This window comes from Terrapene carolina, unplaced genomic scaffold (genome assembly GCF_002925995.2).
Source record: "Terrapene carolina triunguis isolate 2854851 unplaced genomic scaffold, T_m_triunguis-2.0 Scaffold189, whole genome shotgun sequence".
NCBI classification, from domain to species: domain Eukaryota; kingdom Metazoa; phylum Chordata; order Testudines; family Emydidae; genus Terrapene; species Terrapene triunguis.
In genome coordinates, this window is record NW_020664540.1 from 5,025,119 (window position 1) to 5,052,957 (window position 27,839).

At 40.9% G+C, this 27,839-nt stretch overlaps 1 protein-coding gene across 2 annotated transcripts in view; it reads right to left on the reverse strand.

Moving 5' to 3' along the window:
• Window positions 1-26,695, reverse strand: part of NUDT14 (nudix hydrolase 14) — an 86,845-nt gene extending 60,150 nt beyond the window's left edge. Inside the window, exon 1 of one of the 2 annotated variants that reach the window (XM_024200657.2) lies at window positions 26,446-26,695. In XM_024200657.2, the coding sequence (XP_024056425.1) occupies window positions 26,446-26,526 (81 nt within the window). In that variant the 5' untranslated portion in view covers window positions 26,527-26,695. Of the gene's footprint in view, window positions 1-26,059; window positions 26,139-26,445 lie in introns of those variants that run through there. The other variant, XM_024200658.2, reaches the window with a different exon arrangement.
• Window positions 26,696-27,839: the final 1,144 nt, after the last annotated feature.

The window sequence follows — 27,839 nt, forward strand, 5'->3', positions numbered from 1 at the left end:
ATGTTTTCAGAGAACTATCCACAATGACTCCAAGATCTCTTTCTTGAGTGGTAACAGCTAATTTAGACCCCATCATTTTATATGTATAGTTGGGATTATGTTTTCCAGTGTGCATTACTTTGCAGTTATCAACATTGAATTTCACCTATCATTTTGTCACCCAGTCACCCATTTTTGTGAGATCCCTTTGTAACTCTTCACAGTCTGCTTTGGACTTAACGATCTTGAGTAATTTTGTATCGTCTGCAAATTTCACCACCTCACTGATTACCCCTGTTTCCAGATCATTTATGAATATGTTGAACAGTACTGCTCCTTGTACAGACCCCAGCGGACACCACTATTTACTTCTCTCCATTCTGAAAACTGACCATTTATTCTTACCCTTTGTTTCATATCTTTTAACCAGTTACCAATCCATGAGAGGACCTTCCCTCTTATCCCATGACAGTTTACTTTGCTTAAGGGCCTTTGGTGAGGGACCTTGTCAAAAACTTTCTGAAAATCTATGTACACTATATCCACTGGACCCCCGTTGTCCACATGCTTGTTGACCCCCTCAAAGAATTCTAGTAGATTGGTGAGGCATGATTTCCCTTTACAAAAACCACGTTGACTCTTCCCCAACAAATTATGTTCTTCTATATGTCTGACAATATTGTTCTTTACTATAGTTTCAATCAGTTTGCCCGGTACTGAAGTCAGGCTTACTGGCCTGTAATTGCTGGGATCACCTCTAGAGCCCTTTTTAAAAATTGGCATCACATTAGCTATCTTCCAGTCATTTGGTACAGAAGCTGATTTAAATGATAGGTTACAGACTATAGTTAGTAGTTCTGCAATTTCACATTTGAGTTCCTTCAGAACTCTTGGGTGAATACCATCTGGTCCTGATGACTTATTACTGTTTAAAGTATCAGTTTGTTCCAAAACCTCCTCTAATGACACCTCAATCTGGGATAGTTCCTCAGATTTGTCACCTAAAAGGAATGGCTCAGGTTTGGGAATCTCACTCACATCCTCCACCATGAAGACTGATGCAAAGAATTCATTTAGTTTCTCCGCAATGGCCTTATCATCCTTGAGAGCTCCTTTAGCATCTTGATTGTCCACTGGCCCCACTGGTTGTTTAGCAGGCTTCCTGCTTCTGATGTACTTAAAAATTTTTTTGCTATTGCTTTCTGAGTCTTTGGCTAGCTATTCTTCAAATTCTTTGTTCCTAATTATATTTTTACACTTCATTTGCCAGAGTTTATGCTCCTATTTTCCTCATTAGGATTTAACTTCCACTTTTTAAAGGATGCTTTTTTGCCGCTCTCAGCTTCTTTTACTTTGTTGTTTAGCCACGGTGGCTCTTTTTTGGTTCTCTTACTGTGTTTTTTAATTTGGGGTATACATTTAAGTTGAGCCTCTATTATGGTGTCTTTAAAAAGTTTCCATGCAGCTTGCAGGGATTTTACTTTTGGTGCTGTACCTTTTAATTTCTGTTTCACTAACCTCCTCATTTTTGTGTAGTTCCCCTTTCTGAAATTAAATGCTACAGTGTTGGGCCGCTGTGGTGTTTTCCCCGCCACAGCGATGTCAAATTTAATTATATTATGGTCACTGTTACCAAACGGTCCAGCTATATTCACCTCTTGGACCTGATCCTGTGCTCCACTTAGGACTAAATCAAGAATTGCCTCTCCTCTTGTAGGTTCCAGGACTAGCTGCTCCAAGAAGCAGTCATTTAAGGTGTCAAGAAACTTTATCTCTGCATCCCTTCCTGAGGTGATATGTATCCAGTCAATATGGGGATAGTTGAAATCCCCCATTATTATTGATTTTTTTATTTTAATAGCCTCTCTCATCTCCCTGAGCATTTCACCATCACTATCACCATCCTTGTCAGGTGGTCTGTAATATATCCCTACTGCTATATTCTTATTATTCAAGCCTGGAATTACTATCCATAGAGATTCTATGGTACAGTTTGGTTTATCTAAGATTTTTACTTCATTTGATTCTACGCTTTCTTTCACATATAGTGCCACTCCCGCACCAGCATGATCTGTTCTGTCCTTCCGATATATTTTGTACCCAGGTATTACTGTGTCCCATTGATTATCCTCTTCCACCAAGTTTCTGTGATGCCTATTATATCAATATCCTCATTTAATATGAGGCACTCTAGTTTGCGCATCTTATTATTTAGACTTCTAGCATTAGTATATAAGCACTTGAAAAACTTGTCACTTTGTAGCTGTCTGCCATTACATGATGTGATTGAATGGGACTTTTTTTCTTTTGACTGTTTCTCATCAGATCCTACCTGTATTTTATCATCTTCCATCCTCTCCCCCTTATTAGGACATAGGGAATCTCTATTTATAGATCCATCCCAATTATATCAATCCCCAACTGTAACATTTAAACAACCTAAGCTGTAAACTATAAAGCGAATGCAGAGGAGTAACCTAGAGGTTTAACCAACTAACTGATGGTAATTCAGCAGTCTACGTGAAATGAGCCTAGTTCACATCCAAATCACAAAAACTTCTGCGACAGCTGGCACTGATTGACAAATATAATGACAGAGATCAGGGATGGCATAGATCTTGGAGGCTGAACTATCCCTACAGGTGGTCCCACCAGTACAGTTGAGACTCACTGGCACTGCAGTTTTGGGCAAATTAACACTGTTGTGATCTGTGCAGTACCTATTTTGTTCATAAGTAATTTGAACAGGAGCTAAGGGTGCTCTGCTCATTGCTAGATCAGACCCAATATGATGCCTGGATGTAATTCTGTATCTCACATTAGCCAGCTAAGTTACTTTTTAAAGAAGTCATAGTATACATCAGTAGAGACCTCATCAGAGGAACACAGAAAAAACACACAACCTGAGGTCAGAGACTATAATTTTTTACAACCCATATCAATTTTTCTCTTCAAAGTGAGAGTTTGGCGGGAGTTCATAATGAAACTGCAGCCAGATGGTTACAGTAGTAGAGTTTACTGTTCAAAGGTGCATTTTTTCACACTTTAGGAGGTAAAACAAACAGTTGAGAACACACATTCGTTTATTCAACTGTTAATGCAATAGCTGGGCCAAGCCACTTCATTCATTTCATACCTATCAACTGCCAGTACAACTAAGGTTTTTGATGTGTAAGTAAAGCTTCCCTTATAAACAACGGGAAGTTTGCTTTTCAGATACACAATTTATCTTGTGTGTGTACCTTTCCAATAATGTAGTGGCTGAAGTTTAGTTTTGCATATGCCTACTATTGCTATCACTTAAATTTGAATGAAATAAAAACATGAGAATTGATCAGGGTCTTCTTTCTTATATTTATATGCTAAATTCAGTCACATTTGCAATATAATATTGTAATTAAAAGCAACTGCTCATTAAACATACTTAATTTCCAAGCATATTGGAATCTATATTAGGAGTGGGGATGTGGTGCTTGCACTAAGAAACATGATATATTCACAGGTCAAACTTATGACTTTTTTCACTAACATCATTTTACACCATCAGCTCAGCATATAAACTAAAGTTATAATCTGGGATACAGATGTGGCTCTTCTGGCACCATGTTAACACTGATAAATTCCAGCAAAAGTCACCAATTGCAAAGTCACATGGTTTGCTTTAGAAAACTGTAACGATATATAATATATAGGACAGAGTTTAAATTGAATATTAAACTTTATAGCATTTTGACTAATTTCCTAGCATTTAGAGCAGGGGTCGGCAACGTTTGGCACACGGCTCGCCAGGGTAAGCACCCTAGCGACCCTAGGTAAAATAACATCTCTACTCCTACTCAAGATTCCCGTTTATGCATCCAAGGATCCCATTAGCACTTTTGGCCGCAGCGTTCCACTGGGAACTCATTTCAGCTGATTATCCACCATGACCCCCAAATCTTTTTCAGTCACTGCTTCCCAGGATAAAGTGTCCCATTCTGTAATTATGGTCTATGTACTTTGTTCCTAGATGTATACATTTAGCCATATTAAAATGCATATTGTTTGCTGGTGTCCAGTTTACCAAACAATCCAGATTACTCTGGATTAGAAACCTGTTCTCTTCATTATTTACCATTCCCCCAAGTTTTGTGTCATCTCCAGACTTTATCAGTGATGATTTTGTTTTCTTTAGGTCATTGATAAAAAAGTTAAAAAGCATAGGGCAAAAGACCCCACTAGAAATACAATCCATCAATGATTTCCCATTTAAAACTACATTTTGAGACATGTAATTAGGTTGTTTTTAATCCATGTAACGTGTGCCATGTTAATTTTATTTTGTTCTAGGGGTATTTTTAATCAAAATGTTGTGTGGTACCAGGTCAAACACCTTTTTTAGGAATCTAAGTATATTACTTCAACACCATATTGCATCAACTTTATTACCTTTATCAACCAAACTTGTAATCTCATAAAAAAAAAAAAGATATCAGGTTAGTTTGACAGGATCTATTTTCAGCTCATATTTTACCTACAATCATTTATATTCCTTTCATTTGGCTTTCAATTTCTGAAGGATCTCTGTTGGGCTTCATTAACTACTTGTACCTTCCCATTTAACCATGCTCAATACTCTTTTTTCCTTGAGTTCTTGCAACTATATTATACAGGCACTGGTCACAACTCCCTAAATTGAAAACTGCCGACTCAACCTTAACAGGAGCTTTAAATCTTTTTATTTTATAGAAATCTTATGGAAATGGCAAACACAAAAACCGAGACACAGACTACAAACTATGAGTATTTGAATTTTTCCTGCTGTCTTGATGAAAATAAATTGATATAGAGAGAACGAGTGTACAAAAATCACCCCTTTGGCAATTTTTTGCCCCTGGATTTTCTCACTTTTCTTTGCAGCCCTTTTGCAAGAAGTCTAACACACTCTGCAGCCTGTTCTTCAGCTACATTATTGCTCTTCATGTGCCAATTGCTCAAATATGATTTATATATCAGTAATGTTTGTCTGTAGAGCATTATTTAGCCGTAACAAAAAATATGTGCAACAAGTTGAACTCACCAGCATACCATAGACAGGAACTCACCCCTTCCAACTTATTCTTTAAGTTCCCATGACATTTACTATCCTTATTATTGACTAAAGCCATGAATCCCAACTGAGGCTGCTGTCAAGTACAGCTACTGAACAATCTCCCTCCCAGTTTTGTTAGCAAGCTAGCAGAGGGTTTATGCAAAATCACAGCAGGCAAAAAATCCAAGTAACTAAAATGAAGGCAAAACCCAAAGGGATGCAGCCTTCTTGCAGATTGAGAGCAACTCAGATCGATCTCCAGTTAAGTCCTTAAGGTGGTCTGTGTGGCTGTTTAGTCTATATTGATTGGCACTAATTGTATTACCCTCCCTTAATATTTATTGAGTCTATTATCTTGTGTAGGATCGATGTCTGACTGATAGTCCTATAATTACCCAGGCCATCCACTTATCCTTTAAAAATATTGGCACATTAGCTTTCTTTCAGTCTTCTGGAACTTCCCCAGTGTTCCAAGACTTATTGAAAATCAATATAAATGGTCCTGTGAGCTTCTCAGCCATCTCTTTTTAAACTCTTGCACGCAGATTATTTGGACCTACTGACTTAAAAATGTCTAACTTTAATAGCTCCTGTTTAACAGTCTCCTAAGATAACACTCTTTCCATTCCACTAGTATCACGATACTGCTATATCATGATTTTTTCCAAATAGCAGAAATATTTATTGAACACCTCTGCCTTTTCTGCATTATTATTGATAATTCTGCCACTTCCATCTAGTAATGGACAAATATAATTGAGAGTATTCTTTTTATTCCTAATATAAACTCCTTTTTTCTTAATTCTTCTGGCCACAGACTTCTCCTTGTGTCCCTTTGCTTCCTTTATCAATTTTCTATGATTCTTAGCTTCTAATTTATATCCACTACTATCAATTTTCCCTTTCTTCCAATTGTTATAGCTATTATTTTTTTATAGCTACCTTCACTTCCCCCTAAACCAGTTTTTTAATCAATACAGCCTTCTTCCTCAATTTGTGGGACTGTGGCTGTTTTAGGCATCTAATAAAGCAATTCCCAATCATCATTCATATTTTTCTGATCAAATTCTTTCTCCCAGCTAACTTAACTCATAATTGTTTTCAGCTTTGTGAAACTGGCCCTTTTAGAGCACAAAGTATATACATTATTACTCTGAATTTTATTGTTTATACATTATGAACGTGATCCAGTCCTGATCACTTTACCAAGGTTACTATTAATTTTTAGTTCTGTGATAAGTTCCTTTTTATCTGTCAAGATGAGGTCTTATATAGAATTCTCCTATGTTGGATACAATGCTTTTTCAGTTAGGAAACTGTCATCTATAATAGTCAGAAATTTTAGAAGTTTACTGTACATATGCCACATCCAGTGAGCACAGTAAAAATAAAAATGTAGGGTACAATTTTCAAAATCTCCTAATCACTTTCTTTCAGGGGTAGGTGACTTTTGAAAATTTTACCCACAAAGAAGAAAATCTCCTGGGTTTCTGAGGCTCATTTTATATTCTTTGTAACAAGAACTTCTGTATCAATCTCTTCTGTTTCCACTGGCAGCATGCTCGTTTTGGATGCAGAACTAAAGAGACAAAGGGTGTCCTTGGAGAATCTGAGAATAGTGATACCCAATGACAGACCGAGGAAATTATTTTACACCTGACATAATACATCTAGATCTCCCATAGATAAAGTGTAGAGTGAGAAACAATAGCAACTATCCACACAGAAGTAAATAAAGTCAAAGAGACCACATTGAAACAGACGCCTAATGGGGTAATCTCTTCAGAGTGATGTATACAGTCAAACTCTCGCTCTGCATAAGTTACACCCTGGCAGCTTTATTCCATTTACGCACCTGAGGCTTCAGGGGTATAAGATAGAGAAGAAACTGTGGCTGCTGAAGGATAAGACCTCGTCTCAGTCTGATCCAGAGCCCCTTTAATTCAGTGAGTCTTTCCATTGACTTCTAGAGGCTATGCGGGAGGTTCTCAGTGCATTTGAGTGCAGGTAGCTAAGAACAACCTGGCAAGTAGCAGACATGAGAATAGATTGTAGAGTGAGAGAATGAACCTTAAAATGATCAGTCCCAAGTCTACTACCACACAAATTTAATCTCTCCTTTCATTCCAGTCTTTGCTGCCCAGTGTCAAGACCCTCATTCAAGAGAAGGGAAGAAACTGTCCTTTCATCATTACGCCCACTTACTGTGCCATACAAGATTTACAGATCTACAGTGGCTGGATCACATGAGGATGGAAGTAGGAAGACAGCACTGAGAACACAATAAAACCATGGCTTAAGCTGCCACTAACCCTTTAGGAACATGTCAACAGCAACCATTTGCTAATATTTCTTATCTCTTTTATAGTCATTTTGCTAATGAATGCCACTGTGCCTTAAATATTGCCCATTTAGAATTCTTTGTCAACTGCTCTTTTGAGCAGTCTTTCCAGAAGTCCTAGCTTTCTCCTAACTGGTCTTCCTCTATTAATCTTCCATTAGCCCAGTCCATCAACTTAACCTAAAATGAGTCAATCAGCCCCTAAAAATCCAGGGCTTGCATTTTCCTTTGTCACCCTGTCAAGTTTCTTGGAGGCAGCCTAGTGTGGAGCTGTTGCACCTGTACTATCCCAAGATGTTTTGCATCCCCATCTCTCTCTGTTCTCCTTCCTTTATAGCTGGGCTTGTTTTGCGTATTGGTCCTGGGGGGGTGGGGATGGGTGCATGCCTGCATGATTGGCAATTCTGCCTGTAAGTGGGGACTCTCCTTTCCCTTCTGTTCAGTATGAGGCTTGTAAACCCCATTACATATCCATCCCTAAAGGCCGAGGCCCAGCCTTGACTGGCAAAGGCTACTTCTCTTGACAGAAAATCAGCATTGCGATGCAAACTTCCTGCCTGCTGTTGCAATCACATGCCTTCCGGATACAACAGGCACCATCTCATGATCCTCTGGTTTGTCTCTTCCAGCACATTCAGCCTGCACAAGGGGGCATGATCTGTAACTAATGTGGATACATTCCCCAGGAGGTAGTGCAATAAGCTTTCCATTGCCCACTTGGTGGCCAAGCATTCCTTCTCTATCACCAAGGATACCCCATCGTGAGGAAAGAGTTTCTGGCTGATGTCCACTATTGGGTGTTCTACTCCATCTACCTCTTGGGAAAGGACCACCCCTAACCGTACATTCAATGCATCTGTTTGCAATACAAATTCCTTCTCGAAGTTTGCATCTGGGTATCCATAAGACCTATTTTGAGGCGGTGCCCTTAGCTATGTTGGTTACTGGGGCTACTATGATGGCAAAATGCGATATGAACCAGTGATAGTAGCTAGCTAGACCCAGAATGGCCCGAACTTGCCTTTTGACGGTGGGAGTTTTATATGCCCGTAAGGCATGAACCTTATCCACTAACAGATGGATTTTCTCTCCACCGACCATGTAACAGGCTTCCTGTTTTCCTATCATGCACTGGCTGGGTTAGCTGTTAACCTGGCTTCCCTCAGTCACTGGAGAATGGCTGCTATTTTGTCCAGATGGGAATCTTTTCTATAAATTACTATGTCCTCCCAGTATGCCACTGCATATTGATTATGCTATTGGAGTAACTGGTCCATCAAACGTTGAAAAATAGCCACCGCATTGTGTAACCTGAAGGGCAAGCAGCGTTCACCTTTCTGAAGTCTACACAGAAATGCAGTGAGTCATCTGGCTTTGGAACCAGCATAACAGTACTCATCAAGTCACTTTGGGATTCCTCTATTGTCACGAATGCTAACATAACCTTGAGTTCTCTCAACAGCCCTTGTCAATTTGTTGGGGACTGGTCAAAGCTCTTCACATATTACTTCACTTGGTTCCATATTATTGTGATGGTGAGAAAAGGACATCTTCCCAGGATGGGCTGAGACTATCTTTGTAAAAGTGGCCACCAGTTGGAGTATCTGTTCCTTTTGCTTCTGGTTTAAGTTCTCTCAAGGAGTATTGAGCTTTCTTTCAGGAAGTTGTTAATTTGGGGTTCCAGTTCTGGTTTCTCGGGACATGGCATGATGAAGAGATTTTCCCTGGCTTTAGCAAACTTATATGGTAAATTTGGGGAGGGCATGCCCCTTAGTTGTCTGATTAAATAGTCCATTGTTCCTACCTTCTTTATCACCTCATAAGGGCCTTGGCCATCAGCTTTGATTCAGAACTCGGAAAAAGCAGTAGAACTCTGTCACCTGGCTGGAAGGTGCATAGTTGTACCCCTTTATTATAATGTCCCTGTCATTCCTGCACTTCTTTGAAGTTTTCTTTAGTGTAGGCCCCCATAGCCTCCAGTCTCACACATAACTAAGACATATTGTACAAGGTTTTCAGCTCTTGGACCCTAGTTTTCCTATATCTACTGCACCAGGTTTAGTATGCCTCTTGGCTATCACCTATATAGCAGTTCAAATGGTGAAAATCCTGCAGAAGCTTGGGGTACTTGCCTAATGGCAAAGAGTAGGGCCATGAGTAATTGATCCCACTGTCAAGGAGTCCAGAGTAATAAATTTCCTAAGACTTCTCTTTAGCATCTGATTAAATCTTTCCACTAGGCCCGCTGTCCGAAGATGATACTCGGATGTACATAATATTTTAACCTTCAGAATACTACATACCTCTCTCGTATATGCTGGTGTCTGGAGGCACTTCTCTAGGAGGCCTATAAGGTTGATGCCTATTCATTCAAAGGGAGTCTCCACCAAGGGAAGAGGTACTAGTGGAGCCCATGGGACTCCTTTGGGGGCCGCTAATTGACATTCAAGGCATGATGCACAGAAATTCTTGACTTCTTTAAGGACCCCTGGCCAAAAGTGTCGGGACAGGATCCTAGACTGTATCTTATCCTTCTCAAGGTGTCCCACACATGGGATTATGTGTGCTAGAGGTAGAAGCTCACAACAGTACACCTAGGGCACTAGTAATTGGTTTGTTTCTCCTGCATCGGCTTGTCCTGGTCTATGTAATGTAACAAGTCCCACTTAAGGGCAAAATGAGGGTACTACCATGCCTTCATGGGGTCTGTCACTGCTACTTGCTCAAAGCCTCAGTTTCTTTGTTCTATGCAAAAATCCTAGAAGCCCATTAGCCTCTCTGGTTCCAGTTCGAGAGGGAGTGTCTTGTTTTGGTTCTTCCCCATCTTCTGCATTGCCTGGATCAACTATAGTCTGTGGTCTCCATTATGCCTATGGAGGGGGTAGCCTCTCACCTCTCTTTCCTGTCTATCCACTTCTTTCTATGTAACTTTTTCCTTCTAGGCCAGTACTTAAATAGATTGGGGTCCTTAAAAGGGAACAAGAGCTCTAATGTTTCTGTTGAAGCATCTTCTTCAGGCTCCTGTGTTAAGGGAAACTTCTGTAAGAGTTCTGGAAAATACAGCCAGGCTCAGGCTAATATCACTGGGTAGAGATAATCTGGAAACACATATACCTTCATATGACCTTGGCTCCTGTCAATAGTCAATTTTACTATCATGCTGGGATACCACAGAATATCTCCATGGATGCATTTAGGGGCAACTTTCTCCTTTGCCAGCTTCCCTACTGTTCCCCCATCTGCTCCCTGACAAACAACTGGTCACACCCCGCGTCTATGAGGGCCAGTGTTTCTGAGCCATTCACTTTCTCAGGGTTTTTGCCGGGCCCTATCCTCTCTGTCCACAACTGCCCGAAATTACATTCCACTGAGGGGCAGTTGCAAAACCTGTCCCTGCCATTGACAGGAGTAACACGCGATCAAGTCTGTCCACTGTCTTCTAGTGGCCTTGTAATTGTCTTTCTAAGATTCACTGAACCCTTGTTCCTATGTTGGTGTGGGGCATGCGGTTAGTGGGTTGTTTAAAGTTGTAGGCTTGCTGTCTCAAGGGACTCTTACCCATAGACCCTGAGAGGCACATCTATCACCTATCAGGCCCAATGACCAGTCAGGTGTCTGTGTTTTCTTGGGGTTTACCCAAAATGGGACCCCCCTCCTTGGAACTCTGTTTCCTTCTCCCATATGTATGGAGCAGGTATTTCTGTAGCAGAGGGGCCCTGGATGGCTTGAGTAGTCATGTCGTTCCCCCATAAGGCAGGTTACATCCGCTAGGATTACCGGTCAGTGTCTACAAACAGTCTTAGCCCACCAGTGGAAGAATCTCTACAAACTGCTCCATAACTGTGTGTTCTACTATCTGGGGTCCCATTTGAAACTCTAGTTTTAGCCAATGCTGGCAGAAGTCCTTTAGTCTTTGGGTGATTGCCTGTGGCCATGCTTTTGGGGGGGGTATCTCTTATAGCAGAAACGCTTACAGTAGGTTTCTTCATCTAGACCTAGCTGATACACTATGGCAGCCTTCACCTGTTCAAAGTCCTGACCTGCTGTTTCTTCAAGTCCCCGGTATGCTGCCCAGGCTTCAATAAGGAATGGAGGGAGCTGGATTTCCCACTGTGCTGGGGGCCATTGACAGGCCATGGTCACCCTTTCAAAAGTTACCAAGAAAGACTCCAGGTCATCATCTGTCGTCAACTACGGAAGCGTCAGGGTCGGAGTGGTTCCCTGAAGTGCAGGGGACACATTCCCTGTGGCGGGACCCTGAGGAGTATCTGGTATCAGGTCTGCCATCCAGTGCAACAACTGTTGCTGGTGCAATGCCATCTGTTCAAACAGTTGTTGTTGCCTCTGTTGTTGCTGTGCTTGTGAGTCAGCCAGCTATTGCAGGGGCTGATTCAACTCCCTAGCTCTCGGGTATAGATCAGTAAAAAGTTAAGAGATTTTGTGTTGCGCTTTATTTATTTTTTTTAGCTTTCTTTTCTGCAGGGACCATTAAAGTCAACGCACCTTCTGGTACCACTTTGTCAACAGCTCTTTTGAGCAGTCTCTCCAGAAGTCCTAGCTTTCTCCTGACTGGTCTCCCTCTAATCATCTCCCATTAGCCTAGTCCATCACCTTAACTTAAAATGAGTCAATCAGCCCTTAAACTCCAGGGCTTGCATTTTTCCTTGGTCACCCTATCAGTTTCTTGGAGGCAGCCTGGTGTGGGGCTGTTGTGCCTCTACTATCCCAGGCTGTTTTGCATCTCCAGGTGGGGGTGCATGCCTACCTGATTGGCAATTCTGGCAGCTCGGCTGGGGGGTGGTCAGCCTGATTGCCTGTAAGTGGGGAAAGACGCTCCTTTCCCTTCTGTCTATGCTCAGTATGGAGTTTGTAAACCCCATTACATCTTCCTCAGCTGAAGAGTTACCAGCAGGGAAGGGAACAACCCCTTCCATCCCCTGTTCTGTAATCTGTTTGAAAATATGATGGAGCTGCATTCAGCAGTCATGAGACAGGTGAGTGAGGATACTAGTTTCAACAGCAATATTACATTTTCATTGCAGCCAATAAGCTCTGTCTTGATTTAATCACTTCACTAAATTACCTGCAGTAGAATGTTAGATTGGGAAAAGCATGGTGCCTGTCTGTTTAGTCATGGATTATTAAAAACAGGATTAGGAAGCAGTATCTGTGATGTGTGGATTTCTCTTAGGCCACACAGTTTTGTAAATCCACTTGTAAAACAGTCAGCCTGTGATATGTAAATTTATTTAATAAAATGACTGTTTGCTAATTATTATTTAAGCCCTTTAAGAGATAAAATGTTTTTGGATGCACAAATCAAGTCAATTCAGGAGTGCAGCTCAATGAAATATGCCTTGCATCAAATACAGATCTGGTTTTGGTCAACAAAGAACAAGTATTAACAAGATTAGAAAAGGTTATCAAGCAATATACAAACTCCTGTAGGCCCTTAGTGAGTTCTAGTGAAGTTGGGAACAAAGCCAGTTGTTGCACCTAGGTGTCTCCATGGTGCAAGGAAGGTAGAGAAGAAGCCCTGCTCTGCTTTAGACTCTCAAGGGAAGTCCAGCCAATCAATTCTACCCCATGTCTTTTTATAGTGAAGGCCTAGGAACCTCCAGCTAACACTGCAGCATTCTGTACATCTCCTCAACAACACAGGCTCCTGCACACACATCAAACCAGTCCGTTGCTCTCTCCACTTGCTTCCAAGGGACTAGAAAGTCAAAGTCTCGGTCCTTATCTTCCAGGCATTCAACGGCCTAAGCCCAGCATAACAAAAGAGCCTACAGCTCCACAATGAAGATCATGGTCAACAACTCTGTTCTCAGGCACAATTGACATTTTTACTGTAAGGGTATAGGTCACCCATGAAGGAGACAAGAGATTTCTCCAGAGACCAACAGGGACAAACTCACCCAGGAACTAAGGACCATCACTAACCTTTAGCTCTTCCTGCAAGGCATACTTCTTTGACCTGCCTACTCTAACACACACATAGCACCATGTACATTTGAAAAAAATTAAAAACAAAATCCACACTGCATACACAGTTCTCCCCTGGGAGATGATGAGGGAGAAAACAAACCACATCAGACAGATATTCATCACATCCCTCAATGCAGTACTGGAAGGCACTCACCTAGTGTAGAGATCTGGGCTGTACAAGAGCCTATATAGAATAGAGGGGAAGATATCACATTGGCAAAATGGTCACTAGTTTTTAACTTCCCTCTTTTTCACTTTATCATTGTTTAATAAAAACAAAATGTTCTAGTTTTTCTTTCTTCTGATGAAACATTTTCCCTGATTAGGCTGTTGCCAGTCCTAAACTGCTGGGTCTGATAAGATGATCTTTAAATTTTCTCTCATTTAACAATGTTTACATTGGACCATTAATAGCTCTTTTATAATATTAATGCTGTCCATACTAGTACATTAGAAACTCTTTAAACAGTAAGTAAGATCAGTGATAAATATCCAGTAAGCAGTTATTCTGATCATTCTTTTGGACTATGATGATAGGTTTTGAGAGAATGCTGCTCCAACTTGAGAGAATGTCAAGATTCTCATGGACCTGCCATTGACTTATCTAAGCACTCCAACTCAGACAAGTTATTGATCAAGCTTCAAGGTGTATTAAGTCTTTTTTAAAACAAACATATGCCTTGCAGACAAAACACTCTAGCAGATGCTCCATTTAAAAAAAAAAAAAAAATCACATACATGCGAAGAATTGAAAAACTTTGATTGGTGGAATCAAGAGTTTCCTAAAGTAGTGCTGAAAGGCTCTTTTCATTGAAAGCTGTCTACAATAGTCCACAAAACAGAAAACAACACTTCTACGCACACTGCTGCTCTATGTTGCTGCTTCAAGCTCAATATGTTTTTAAGCAGTCATCAAATAATCAGAGATCTATACTAAAATCAAAAGAAAATTGAACTATAGTCAGCAGGTTTTTTTTCCAATTTGTTTGCAATCAGCTAAAAGTAGCTTTAATAGCAGAAGCATCTGTATATCTTATAGACTTCTAATAAAATAATTATTGTTAGTAACACCGTTCAAGAAGTTATACTATTTATTTTATTTTCTCCAAGTGTTGAATTAAAGCTTACTTTGTTCCTAAGTGTAGTTTCTGGTCACCACCTAAGGACACTGATGATCCCAATGGCAATAATTCTGTTTACTTTCTGAAAAAGTAATCCACTAGCTAAACTGTTTTGGAGTTTGCCTCAGAAAGGATTAAGTAAAATCGTGGTCCCATTGAAGTCAATGGCAAAAATTCCATTGACTTTAAAAAGGTTAAGATTTCAACAAATATATAAAAATATACAGTAGAACCTCAGGTTTTGGACTTTAGTGTATTACATGTCTGTAATACTACATAGTATTTTTAATCAATATGAAGCTCAATAAAACATCCTATTTACTACTTTTCCAGTTAATTGTACTTATTACCTAATGATAAAATACCCACCAGGGATAAGTAAGTTTTAAAGGTTCGAGTTACAACTGGAGAAGATTTGTGAATTCCATAATTAGTTTCACACAGATTTTCAGAATACATTTACACATCTTTGGGGGGAAGGGTAGGAGAGAAGTGATGCTTAATGATTATCCAGTATTAGAATTAAGCATAAAGTGATATAATTTGTAATGTAGATTATTAAGATACTTATACTAAATGTTACCAAACTCTCAGTAATCTAATTTTGAACAAGCTACCTACCATCCTATTTCCTCCTCTAAATCTGAGACTGTCTGACACTGAAGTCCTTAGAGACTTTTTACTATTACAACATATTAGGACTTTCTATACTATTTCTATTTTTCTTTAACCACAGCATGTGCAAAAATCCACTCACTGCTATGGTTACTGACAAGAATTGTTTTCTTAATTAAGAATGTGTATAAATGAAATAAATCACTTCACTTGCTGAAACTACAAAAACTGTGCATTTAGACAAACTTTACATGAGACTTTTGCAATTGCAGTATGTAGAAGGACTAGTGAATAGCATAATGGAATAGATGCTTTTTGTGATTACTAAAAGTATTTAACAAATCACTGTTTTCATATTGTAGAAAGGTGCTTCTGTATTAATTATGTTTGTTTATTAAATATATACATTGATCTTGACCAGCCTTACATACTACAGTATGCATCTTGCTTTGAAGTAGAAAGCTCAGACTTTTAAACTCTCAGTAGAAGTGTTATTTTCTATATGCACTGAACCCTTTTTTTCCTATTCAGAAGATATCAATTGTATAGCCCTAAAACACATTGACATCCAGAGTACAATATTTTTTTTAAGGGGGTTGGGGGGGAGGGTTGAAAATGGAGAGAAGCAGGTTCTACAGAAAATACTTACAAGGTTATTTACTGTGTGTGACATATACAATATCCGTATGTGTCTCTCACAGAGTACACACATACGAAATATTTTTATATACTGTATTACACAGAGTCAGAGAAACAGCTAGATATTTAAAAGATACATAGATGTCAGAATTTGAAGGTTCAGATATATTCAAAGGCATCCTTGAATATATGCAAAGGGACTTTTGAAAAGCATATTAATTTGAGATTTTATTTTTCATTTTAAGGGTTTTTTTTAATATATGTCCTTCATTCATGCAAATGTAAAAAACTCTAAAATATATAAAGGAATACAAAAAATATGAAAGAGGTACTTTTAACACAGGATTCTCAGCAGATGACAAGCCATTAAGCTTTCACCTTTGAGTAATTATGATGACTGTGATGTCTCTTTTGTATCTCCATTTTTTAATTAGAATCTTTAATGTGTTTAACAAGCAATTCTTCCATCAATCTTTGATGTGTTTTACTTGTAAAGCAATGACAGTTTGCAGTTCAGTCTCCTTAAAGTTCCAGAGAAACCATTTTCCACTCACTTGCTTTGAAAGCCATTAAAATAACTTGATGAAGAACAGCAGCAGGGGGCTAATGGAAGCCAAGGCTTAGTAACAATCTTTAGATTTCCCCCTAAGACTTTCTCACAGGCACTTCTCACAAAGATCTTTAAGACCTTTCATCCTCCTGCCCTCCCCCACTGTCAACAAAACTAGCACACAGTTAACAGACGCAACTAGCTCCATGTTTTCATATTTTTTTATTACCTTTACATTTAAAACAGCTAAAAGTTCATCTGTTTTCCGTAACACGGACCAACTCTTCATCTTCCCATCTGAGAAAGCTGAAAATGTAGAACGGTTCAAGCAGCAGCTTCTCCTAACTTACCACCTATACTGAAGATATGGATACGAAGCAACACATCTGCTACCTAACAGAGAAATATAAATGACAACTTGAACTTGAGTGATTTGCTTATGTATATTCTGGTTGTTACTGAAGTATTTTGGGAAAAGGACAAAAGGCTCCCTATAAATGCAACATAATACTTTAAATACATAGATTTATTCCAAAGAAGCAATACTGTAAAATGATCTCTAAGTAGCCTAAACAAATGTTGAACCTGAAGCAAACTGGGAGTTCTTCAGATTGTGATTTGGTCCAAATGTAGTGATAGGGTTATGTTGGGCACTGAAACTAAACAGTACTAAAGCATACTTTATCTGTCCAAGTATGCTGTACTGTGTTCATAACCATTGTATCTGAGCACCTTTTTCATGTTACTACTCTGATATACCTGTTCGGAGTACAATTCTTCTTCGAATTTCCGGAAGAGAAAGACTGTTTAAGCTATTGCTCCACTCGAGATACAGTATATAACATTTTGGCAACAGGAATGGCTACTCTCCCTGCAACAGGACCTTGGAGCACATGCATGCATCCCAATGTGCCTGTTACCGCCCTGGGGTCCTTTAAAACTGGGAGCTATAGTTGTAGGGCACATGACTAGGAGCAAGCATATGACCTACAGAATGCCAGATATAAGATTTCTTATCTCTAGGACAGGGGCACAGACATGAGAGACTCAAGGTCAGGGAAGTTCAGTCAGGGTTCCTCCCGTTAGTCAACCCTCCCTTGCTACTGTGAAGTGTGTGTCCCCTCCCCTCACCAACCTGGCAGAAGCTGGAAAAGTCTGAGGTGGTTAGTACCCAGTATTTCAAGTTTATTTGCATCTGTTTTGGAACACTTGTTTGAAAGTAAAGCCAGCCCTGAGGAAAGGGTCCTGGATTGCACAGTTGTTCCCCAGTCGGTGAGTTGGCTCACAGCTACACTCTCACATCATCTCAGTTTCTACCCTGGCTTAATGAGCCTGTAGTGCCTTCTACAATCTGGAAAAATATTTCATTTAGTGGGACAACTGCCTAGAAGTCTGGAAACAAGCTTTACTGATACCCTCTGTGGGTACCAAAGGCTTGCATATATTTCACACATTTCTTCTTCTTGATAAACTAATATATTACTCCAGTTTCAAATTTCAAGAACTTTTTCAGGCCTCAAATGAAAGTGGCAGAAGTACACAAATCAGCATCCATGTTTCTTAGAAGCTACACAAAGACCATATTTGCCAGTCCATTGGCTTTGCCTAACTGGCTATATCATGAACAGAGGAAATGGATCCAGCAAGAAGTAGCAACAAAAATAATAGTTTTCTGGCACAAAAAGCCCAGGACGTGCCACATAGTTATTCTGAGAAATAATTGTAGATATCTGCAACATGCCCCACCACTATGTTATGTAGATACCATGTACTGCAAACAAATTAAAAAGCATCAAAGCACCATCTAAAATAACCATGACTTCCATCTCTTCATCATTTTAGGCTGTCAAAATAAGTACCTGTGATATTATTATTGGTTTAGCAGTAAGTGTTCTGTAGTTTGTTAAAAGTATCACTGAAGAATAAACATTTAATAAAGTCAAAATCAACAGCTGTATTCCCTCCTTTTCTGCATTATTTTTCAAACAAACTGGAATGTTTTGTTTTTTACGGAAGGGTGAATCTTTCCCACATTTATATTTAACATTTTCGGAGAAAGAATAGCCCTCACCTTTAGGAGTTTGCCCTCATTTCCCTATAATGTATTCATCACCACTCAGCACATCTGTCCTAGCAAATCCTATTTCCTGTTCTATTCATGAGGCTCAGCAACCTGGAGCTTTAATGATTGCTGCCACACTTTTCCCATGGCCTTCTCACCTCTCAGTCCCCCCCCCCAAGTACCCAGCTCCCATTGTTTATCATCTGTTCTCCCCTGCTGCAAACTGCTGTCAGATGTTCACTTATCCCTAATCTTACTCACTGCCTTTGATATTCTTTCTAATCCAACAACCTGTCAACTGGGGCATCAGCCCATGTCCAGACCAGCTGCTCTGTCACAGGCCTTAAGGTTCCCTCTCAGCTTCATATGCAACATTTGAAGGATTTTGACAGAGCACGCACAATGTGAAACAGATAATTAATGTTGTTTTGATCAGCGATCATGGCTTTCGTGTGACACTAGTTGACCACTAATGAAAAGTACGCTTTAGTTTGTTTAAACTTCAGTATTACTATATTAACAAGACCTTGGTCTATGTTTAAGGGACAACATGTTGAAAGCTAAGTTCTTGGAGATCAGGGAATGCTGCTTTATTTAGCTATAAATTATGTAGAAAGATTAATTCACACAAAAATTTAAGTCAGATAGTTATTTTACATATTCTGGGGAATAAAAAAACATAATGTCCCTGTTTGTGCTAAATCATCATTTTCTACATAGCGTTTTCAAAGCAAATAATTTAAAAACATATGAGTTGTGGCTGCAAAATGTAAAAAATGCATATTCAGTATAACTAGCCATTTACATGTAATTTCTTATTATTAAAACTGTTTTCAAGGTATAATCACAATGTGCTATACTCATCTAATATAAAGCATTAAAATCTGTTTTTCTGTCTTTACATTTTACACGATATTCCCACTTAGAGAAGATTTTATAACTTCCAGAACATCCAAATCCACTGTAAAGGTTTGTACACTACTGCTCATCATCTGTATTAAAACGTACACCATATGTATACTGCTATATGCTACACTGCTTCAGATGACAGAATTTTTTGTACTGGGAAATGATAAGTAGCCATTTTTACTTATCTCTAACCAGACATGTATTTTTAATCTCAATTGAAAAATTACAGACATATACGGGTACATTTCTCCGAGCTAGCTCAATTTATATTAAAAAAAAAATCACGAGTCATAATTTAAACAAAACACAAATTAAAGATTGTACAAAAAATGCGACGAGAATACTACTAGGAGTATACAAAACACCAGTCATTTTTTTTACATAGCAACTGTAATAAAAATCTACATCAGATGTTGTAAAGTGGCTCGTTTTCTCTGGACCTGATTATTTCCATCCCGGGGCCTGTGTACATGGGGACACTCAGGAAAATTAATTCAAATTAACTAAAGGTGTAAATTTAAAGTGGATTAGTTAAACCTCATTAAACCCCTGTGCGCACTCTCTTTTAGCATTCAAGTGGCCTTAATTTGGTTTAATTTACGGTAGGTCTACAGTACAGCCATTACAGTAGAACAGTTACAGTGCTGCAGGTGTGCCACTATAGTGTAGATGTGTGTAGATGCTGTAGTGTGGCATAGTGTAGACCAGTGGTTCCCAAACTTTAACAGTCCGCGAACCCCTTTCACTAAATTGTGAAATCTCGTGAACCCCCTCCTAAAAATGAATATTTTCAGGGATTTAAGATTAAATTTCCTCAGTGTGATGGATGCCCCAACTGCCGGCCCCGCTCTTCCTGGGGCTCGGGCTGGGGTTCGGGCTGCCGGCTCCCCCGCTGACGGGGGCAGGGCTCGGGCTGCCAGCCCCAACTGCCCGGCCCCGCTCTTCCTGGGGCTCAGGCTGCCAGCCCGACATGGGGAGCGCTGGGGTTCGGGCTGCTGGCTCCCCCGCTGACCACCAGGACTCGGGCTGCCAGCCCCAACTGCCCGGCCCTGCTCTTCCTGGGGCTCGGGCTGCCAGCCCCCCGCGAAGCACTGGGGTTTGGGCTGCCGGCTCCCACGCTGACCGCTGGGACTCAGGCTGCCAGCCCCAACTGCACGGCCCCGCTCTCCCTGGGGCTTGGGGTGTCTGCCCTGCAACCAGGTCCCACCTGCTGTCTCCAAAACCCGGGGTCCTCTGTCCGCCATTAGTGATTTTTTTCTGGCGAACCCCCTGTAACGTTCTGTAAACCCCCAGGGGTTCGCAAACCCCAGTTTGGGAACCACTGGTGTAGACACTTCCTATGTTGATAGAAGGAGTTTTCCTTTCTTTGTAGTCAATCCACCTCTCTGAGACGTGATAGCTAGGTTGACAAAAGAATTATTCTGTTGATTTAGCTGTGCCTACACCAGGGCTTAGGTCTACCAAACTATGGTGCTAAGGACACATCATTTTTCACAGCCCTGAGCAACATAGCGAGGTCGGTCTAATTTTTAAGAATAGACCCAGCCTTAATTTGGAAGTGAATTAAGATAAACCCAATTAACACCACTTTAATTTTGAATGAGAGTGTACACACAGGAGTTTAATGCAGTTTAACAAACCCACTTTGAATTCACACCTTTAGTTAATTTGAATAAATGTTTCTGCATGTACCCATTTAGACAAGCCCTTAGCAATCATTATTCTGAAGTGGAATAACCCAAGCCTAACCATAGCATATGGGTGAAATACATTTACTAGCACTCAACTGTGCAGTTATTTCACAGTTATTCTAAACTTTGGAGTCTGATTTGCATAAGTGCATAGCTGTTTCTCAATAACCAATATGCCAGTTCCTGTGCTCTGGCTACTAATGGCCTTTGGACATTAAATCAGAACACCACTGTTTGCTTAATTAATTTATTTCTAAAATGTAGAGATTTGTAAAAATTGTATACAGAGAATGTATAGTGCAGGCTTGAACCTGCATTACTGTAATTACTGGCACCTTTGCTATTGGCTTCAATGAATGCAAAGTGAATTCCTGCTCTCTGATCAGCTGTTGCCCTCATAACTCCACACCCATATGTCCACAACAAACAATTCTACCTCAGGTTTCTCACTGCCTTCCCAGCCTATTATTCCCAACAATCTCTCAACTCTCACATCCCCTAAAGATCCTGCTTCCTGAGGAAGCCTAAGTTATCTCCCCACACTCACACAAGTACACTTATTTTTAATATTTTTAATCATCTTTATAATTTGAGATTGCTGCTCCCTATTTGTAGCTAAGTAACATGAAAAATGATTATACTCCATTGTATGCAGATTGCAATCTCTTACATGTAGAGGTTGTCTCTTCTTACTGTTCTGTAAACTGCCTACCATTCTCTTGGGATTATACAACTAAACAGACACAATAGATGGAGTTCAGTTAATTTGTTTCATTCGGTTGCATACATGAAATCATTAGGAGCAAGATTCCCAATTTAAGATGATATTTACTGTTAAGAGTTTGTTAAAATTAAGATAAAGGCTATGCTTAACCTAAAAAGCTGGAAATTTCTGTCACTGCTAACCAATCTCTACATTACCAACCATTACCTTCTAACTGTCTCTAAGCTATTTCACACTAGGAACAGGTGCGAGGCTGGTGGCCAAAGTGTGTTGAATGAAAATAAACCTTCATTACAGCACACACAAAAATACCTTGATGTTTCCCTTCTACTACTTCTCTGACTTTCCAAATTTTCTTCATATTTTCCCTTCAGCAACTCCCAACCACATCCCATGCTAAAATAATTTTGAAATTTGAATAGCATTACATCAGAAGTCTGTGGCAGTGCCATGAATAGATCCAGGTCCCCTCACTTCTACTCCCAATCCTGTGCCTTAACTTAAAGGCCACCATTCATCTAAAATACAGTGTATGCTCATGCCGCTGTGAAAACTATAACTTCAAGGTTCCTTATGTTCATGCATAGAAAATACTATATGATGTCATTTCAGCCAAAATGCTGTCTTATTATTATTTTGCATTTAATATTATCGTGAGTACAAGAAAGGGTGAAGGAATTCAGAAAAATTCTGCAAAAGAAATAACACCATCATCCTTAACATGATCGCTTTGACAAATGAACACTTCCTAATAGTGGAGTCTTTGAAGATTTAACAGACCAGTGCTACTTGTTTGAACAGGTTACCTAAAATTCTGTTTATTATTTTCACAGCAACATTTTAACTGTCAAACTAGAAAAGAACGTTCTATGTTTACCAAAAAGCAGAATGAAGCTTCAGAAAACGTTTTAGGCAGCTAGGAACACTCATGCTACTATATAAAAATTATTTCTAAATGTGGAATTAGTTAGTACAGTATAATAATAATAAATAATAACAACAACAACATCAACATCAACTTAGTGCTTTTCATCTTCAAAGTTCTCAGGCCATTAATGAGGCCCCAATCTTGCTTCCCCTGCATGGAACTCCTTGCAGAATTGGGTCTTAATCCTCATGTCCCAGTGAGATAGGTAAATCTTAAATCCCATTTTAAAGTGTGGAAACACAGAGACTAAGGGACTTGCTCAAGGCCACAGAGGAAGTCAGAGTCAGATCTCTTAGAAATCAGGAATCCTTGTTCGCAGTCCACTGTTAAATTACACCCAACTCCCTTATTACATGGGGCATTTTCTGCTCACTACACAGTACACCATGGATTCAGATGCACAACATTGTCTTAAAAAAATAATTTTAATAACTTTAAATGTTTTTATTCCCTTAAAAGAAAAAGCCACACATTAAAAAGATTTTTCCCACTTCCATTTCCTTTTTATGTATCGTATGTTTAACTCAGGAGTGAATGACTGGAAACATTAGTTAATCAATATAGAACCAAATGACAAAGCCAAACACTAAACCATCTGAAGCTCTGAAAATAGAGTAAAGCTCACATAAGATTAAACAAAGTTGCTTGTTACAATTGGTCCCCTTATTTGATTAAACTTCACTAACTGGCAACATAGAACAATTTTTCTGGTTTGTCATAAGAACATAAGAGCTGCCATACTGGGTCAGACCATAGTCCATCTTTCCCAATATCCTGTCTCTAACAGTGGCCCAGACAGCAAATGTGAAAAATCAGGACAGGGGTGGGGGGTAATAGGAGCCTATATAAGAAAAAGACCCCAAAATTGGGACTGTCCCTATAAAATCAGGACATCTGGTCACCCTAGTCCCAGACCATCTCAGCTAACAGCCACTGATGGACCTATCCTCCATGAAGTTTTGAACTTATCTAGTTCTTTTTTTAATGCAGTTATACTTTTTGCCATCATAACATCCCATGGCCATCATTCAAATAGATGCTTGTTTACCATTCCATCTAGCACAAGCTTGTCCATATATACTAGAAAATTTAAAATTGCAGTTTATATTCGTCTAGCCTGTGCACTTCCAAAAGTTCCTTGACAGATCATATACTAAAAATTAAATGGTAGGAAGCAGTGATGACAGTGGTCTTGTCAAAACAGGCTTCTAAAACAAAGCCCACGTCAGGGAGTTAGTGTATGAACTAGGATTAGAAGTCAAGAGATTCTGGCTGTCAGTCATGTGCTTAGCACACTAGACCACATCTCTCTCTTCAAAGAAATCAAATCATAAGAAATATGTAGTGAATAAATGTACTATACTGAAGGGAATATAGTCCCCAAGGGAAACTCATTTTCTGAAATACATCAGGGCAACTTTCTGCATCAGATATTTTTGGCCTTGGTTACACTATGAAAGCAAGCAAGTTCAACAATGGCTTTTGAGCATGGCTGTGTCCCTGATTTAAAACTAAACGTGGTCCAGCCTGCATGGACAAGGCTATACCTGCAGTCTAAATTGTAATTTAAGTCATCTAGACCTCAAATTAAGTTTAACCACTGTTGTCTGACTTGATTGTTTTAGTTGTGGAGATAGGACCAGAAAGATTCAGGAATTTACAACTGAATCTCCAGCCAAATACTGTAATCTTTAGATGGAACAATTAAAGATCACTAGTGACGTTCTGGAGGTACCTTGAGTTCATCAATATTTAAAGGTAATCCGTGATCAGAAACTTTATTTACAAGAATTCTTTATATTTTCTATTTGTGCAGGAAGACACTATTTGTGATATGCAGAAGTTCCCAACTTCAAAATGTTCCCTCCTACTCTGTCCCTGTCTATTTGATCACCTCCTGCTTTTCCTTTTCCAACACTCCAACGCCTAGTCTTACATATATCTCCTCCACACACACGACTCCTCTTTATTCCTTAACGAGCCTCTCTAAGAGCAAGTCTTCACTACAAAATTAAGTCGACTTAAGTTATGTCAACGTACAGCCACCACACTTCCATTGACTTAACTGTGTGGGGCACTAACAGCTGGAGCCCTGCCTGCCCTGGGGCCCACACAGACACTGCATCACCCTAACTACATCAACCTAAACGCTATGCCTCTCACAGAGGTGGAGTTATTAGGTCAGTGTAGTGGGCAACTTACATCAGTGGAAGCAACATAGTAATGTAGACACTTACAGAGTTAGGTCGACATAAGCTGCCTTACAGTTGACGTAACTCCATAGTGTAGGCCAGGCCTAAAAACAAACAAAAGAAAGGATAAAAGGAATGAAGAGAAGTAGCTTGGCATTGCTAATTTCTGAAGGGACTGGGTTCTACTGTATTTGCTACAGTCATGGACCTCACTAGGTCAATACTGAGACTGGAGTGACCACTACAGTACATTTAATTAGAGGGAAAAAATTGCTCTTTGTAAACCTATTTACTGAACAGATTCTGCAGGGAAAAACACAGTATGTTACAGTAGCAGATACTAATCTCATTTTATCAGGTGTACTCTTTGTATTGCTGAGGGCTCTAATTCTCAGGGATCTTTCGAAAGGTGGTTCATATTTATACTGACATAATAAGGAAAAGGATTTCCTATTACCACTTCCATTGCTTCCCACATGCAGGTGCTGTAAAGTTGGCCGTTGATGGCAGTTTCATAACTTTTGATGATCTAGACAATCATTCAACTTTACTCCAATTACTGCAACAAAATGACTTTTTTACATGACGTTACTCAAGAAGTGAGGTCCAAATTGATTAGTATTTAGTGAGAACTGCAAAGAAAATCAAATTGCTGCAGGCAGCAGTGTTTCAGCCCTAATCAGTACCAAACCAATGCCCAAGCACTGGCAATAGGGGGCACTATAATTCAGTCTTTCAGATGAGAAATAAAACCAAGGTTCTGAGTCTGACCACTGCATATATGACCACTTGCAGTCCTTTACAAAACCCAATGGCACTTCTTGCAAGGGCAGGTGTATTTTGGCCTATTTCCAGTTTACAATGAAAGTACCAACTTCAATTTCAATCAGATATGGTATCTGCCTTCACTTCCAGTCCTAAACTATTATGTAGGTTGCTGTGCGCTGTTAAACAACAGCTGCATTCTACCCCAGAGGTGACTGTATTTCAGTGGCGGGTGGATCAAGTGGTTCCTGTTTACACAGCAAATGTAAAGTGCTTGGGGATGAAAGGTGCTGTATATATGAGTAGATTCATATAAAAGACCATAATTAACATGCATTATAAGACTACTACTGCACTCTTCAGGACAATATTACTGCTGCCACATAAATACCACAAGCCATCATAATCACGAAAAACCTGCCTGAGAAGAAATTGTGACGGGACGCTCGTGCCTTGTTCAGCTATTAGGCACAACTAAAGTCACCTCTTCTGGTGTTTTGTTCAAGCTCGTTCAGATGTCAGTTATTTCCAACCTTCCCCACCTCCTCCTGATTTGAATTGACACACCTGGGAGAACAACGAAAACACAGAGACAGAGCCCAGGGTCCGCAGGAGGGGCAGGGGCGAGAAAGGGGGGGCGCAAGGGAGTCTACGCTGAGTGGGACCCTAGGGGCAGGGAAAGAGATTTGGGAGGGACCTAGTGCGAACGGGGCAGGTCCGCAGGAGGCTGCGGGGGGAGGGCACCATTCCGCCACGGGCCAGGCCGCATTTCCTGGCAGGGCAGCGCTCCTAGGCCCAGCTGTATCCGGGGCTTCCGCACGCAACAGCTGCCGCCCGGCCGCCCGCCGTGCCGCAGGAGCCGGGACTCACCTGCCGGTAGCGGAGCCGGTAGGGCCGCAGGTACTGGGAGGAGGCGCAGGGCGCCAGCGTCAGCTCCTCTATGGCCTCCATCTGCGGCAGGAGCGGCCTCGCCTCGGAGCGGCCGCGGGAACCGGGGCGTGACTGCGGGCGCTCCCCCCGGCCTGCAGACTAGCGCGGCAGCCTCCGCCAGAGGCAGGGAGTCAGCGCGGCATCGCGCGCAGCCCGCGAGCCAACCGTCCTCGGCTAAGGCGAAAGGAACGCCCCCCCCCCGGCAACCGTCCAGCTAACGGGGAAGGGCGCCCCCCCCCCCCAGCTGTCCTCAACTGAGGGGGAACTGAGGCCCCCCAGCTAAGCGGCAAGGACCCCCTCCCCCACAAAACCGTCCAGCTAAGGGGGAAGGGGAGTTTTCTCTCACATTTCCCCACAGCCAGAGGGAAGTGAAACCCCTCTCCCTCCTCCCGTGCACCCAAGCACATGTCTACACAGGGGTGGTGAAATCCTTTTCCCCAGTGGGGTCAGGTCAATGGCAAAAATGCCATCGGCTTCAGTGGAGCCTGGATTTCAGCTGCTGTGTTTTCCAGGCCCCCTTCCTTCACTGGCTAGGGGCACGTCTACATTATGGACACAAGCCGCTGCGGTGTAGACCAGTGGTTCTCAAACTTTTTTTCCTGCGGACCACTTGAAAATTGCTCAGGGTCTCGGCGGATCACTTAATGATCTTTCCAAATGTTTGTACCGTTAGCTAGCGATTGTAAAGCGCTTTGGATAAAAGCGCTATATTAAAAAAAAAACACATTTTTTTTTGTTCCACAACTCACATTTTTAATATCCATAGTCTTACCTTTCTAATGCAATGGATGTGCCCTCTCTCCCCCGCCACGGCGGCAGCCCCCAAGCTGGGGCTGGGAAGGAGGCCATCTCTCCTCAGCAGCCCCAGCCCTGGAGCTTGGGAAGGTCGCCTCTTTCTCTGGCTGCCGCAGCCCCGCACATCCCAAATTCCCCCAACCCCCTCTTCTCACCCCACTACCCCTTATTCCCCCGAAGGCCACCACCTCACCTTACAAGTGTATCTTCTCCAGGGTCCAGGCACCTAATTAGTGGAGCCACGCTGCATGGCTCCACTAATTAGATGGGAGGCTCTTTCTTCTCTCGTGTATGGCCGCCCAGGTGCGCACCTTAGAGGGAACTATCCACGGACCACCTGAATGGAGCTTTCAGACCACTAGTCATCCATGGACCACAGTTTGAGAACCACTGGTGTAGACACTTCCTGTGTCGCTGGAAGGGGATGTTCCATGGATGTAGGACCTACATAGGCAATCCACCTCCCTGAGCAGCAGTAGCCACCTCCCTGATTCCTTAGGTCAGTTTAGCTCCAGCATGCAGGAGTGAATTTTTCACAA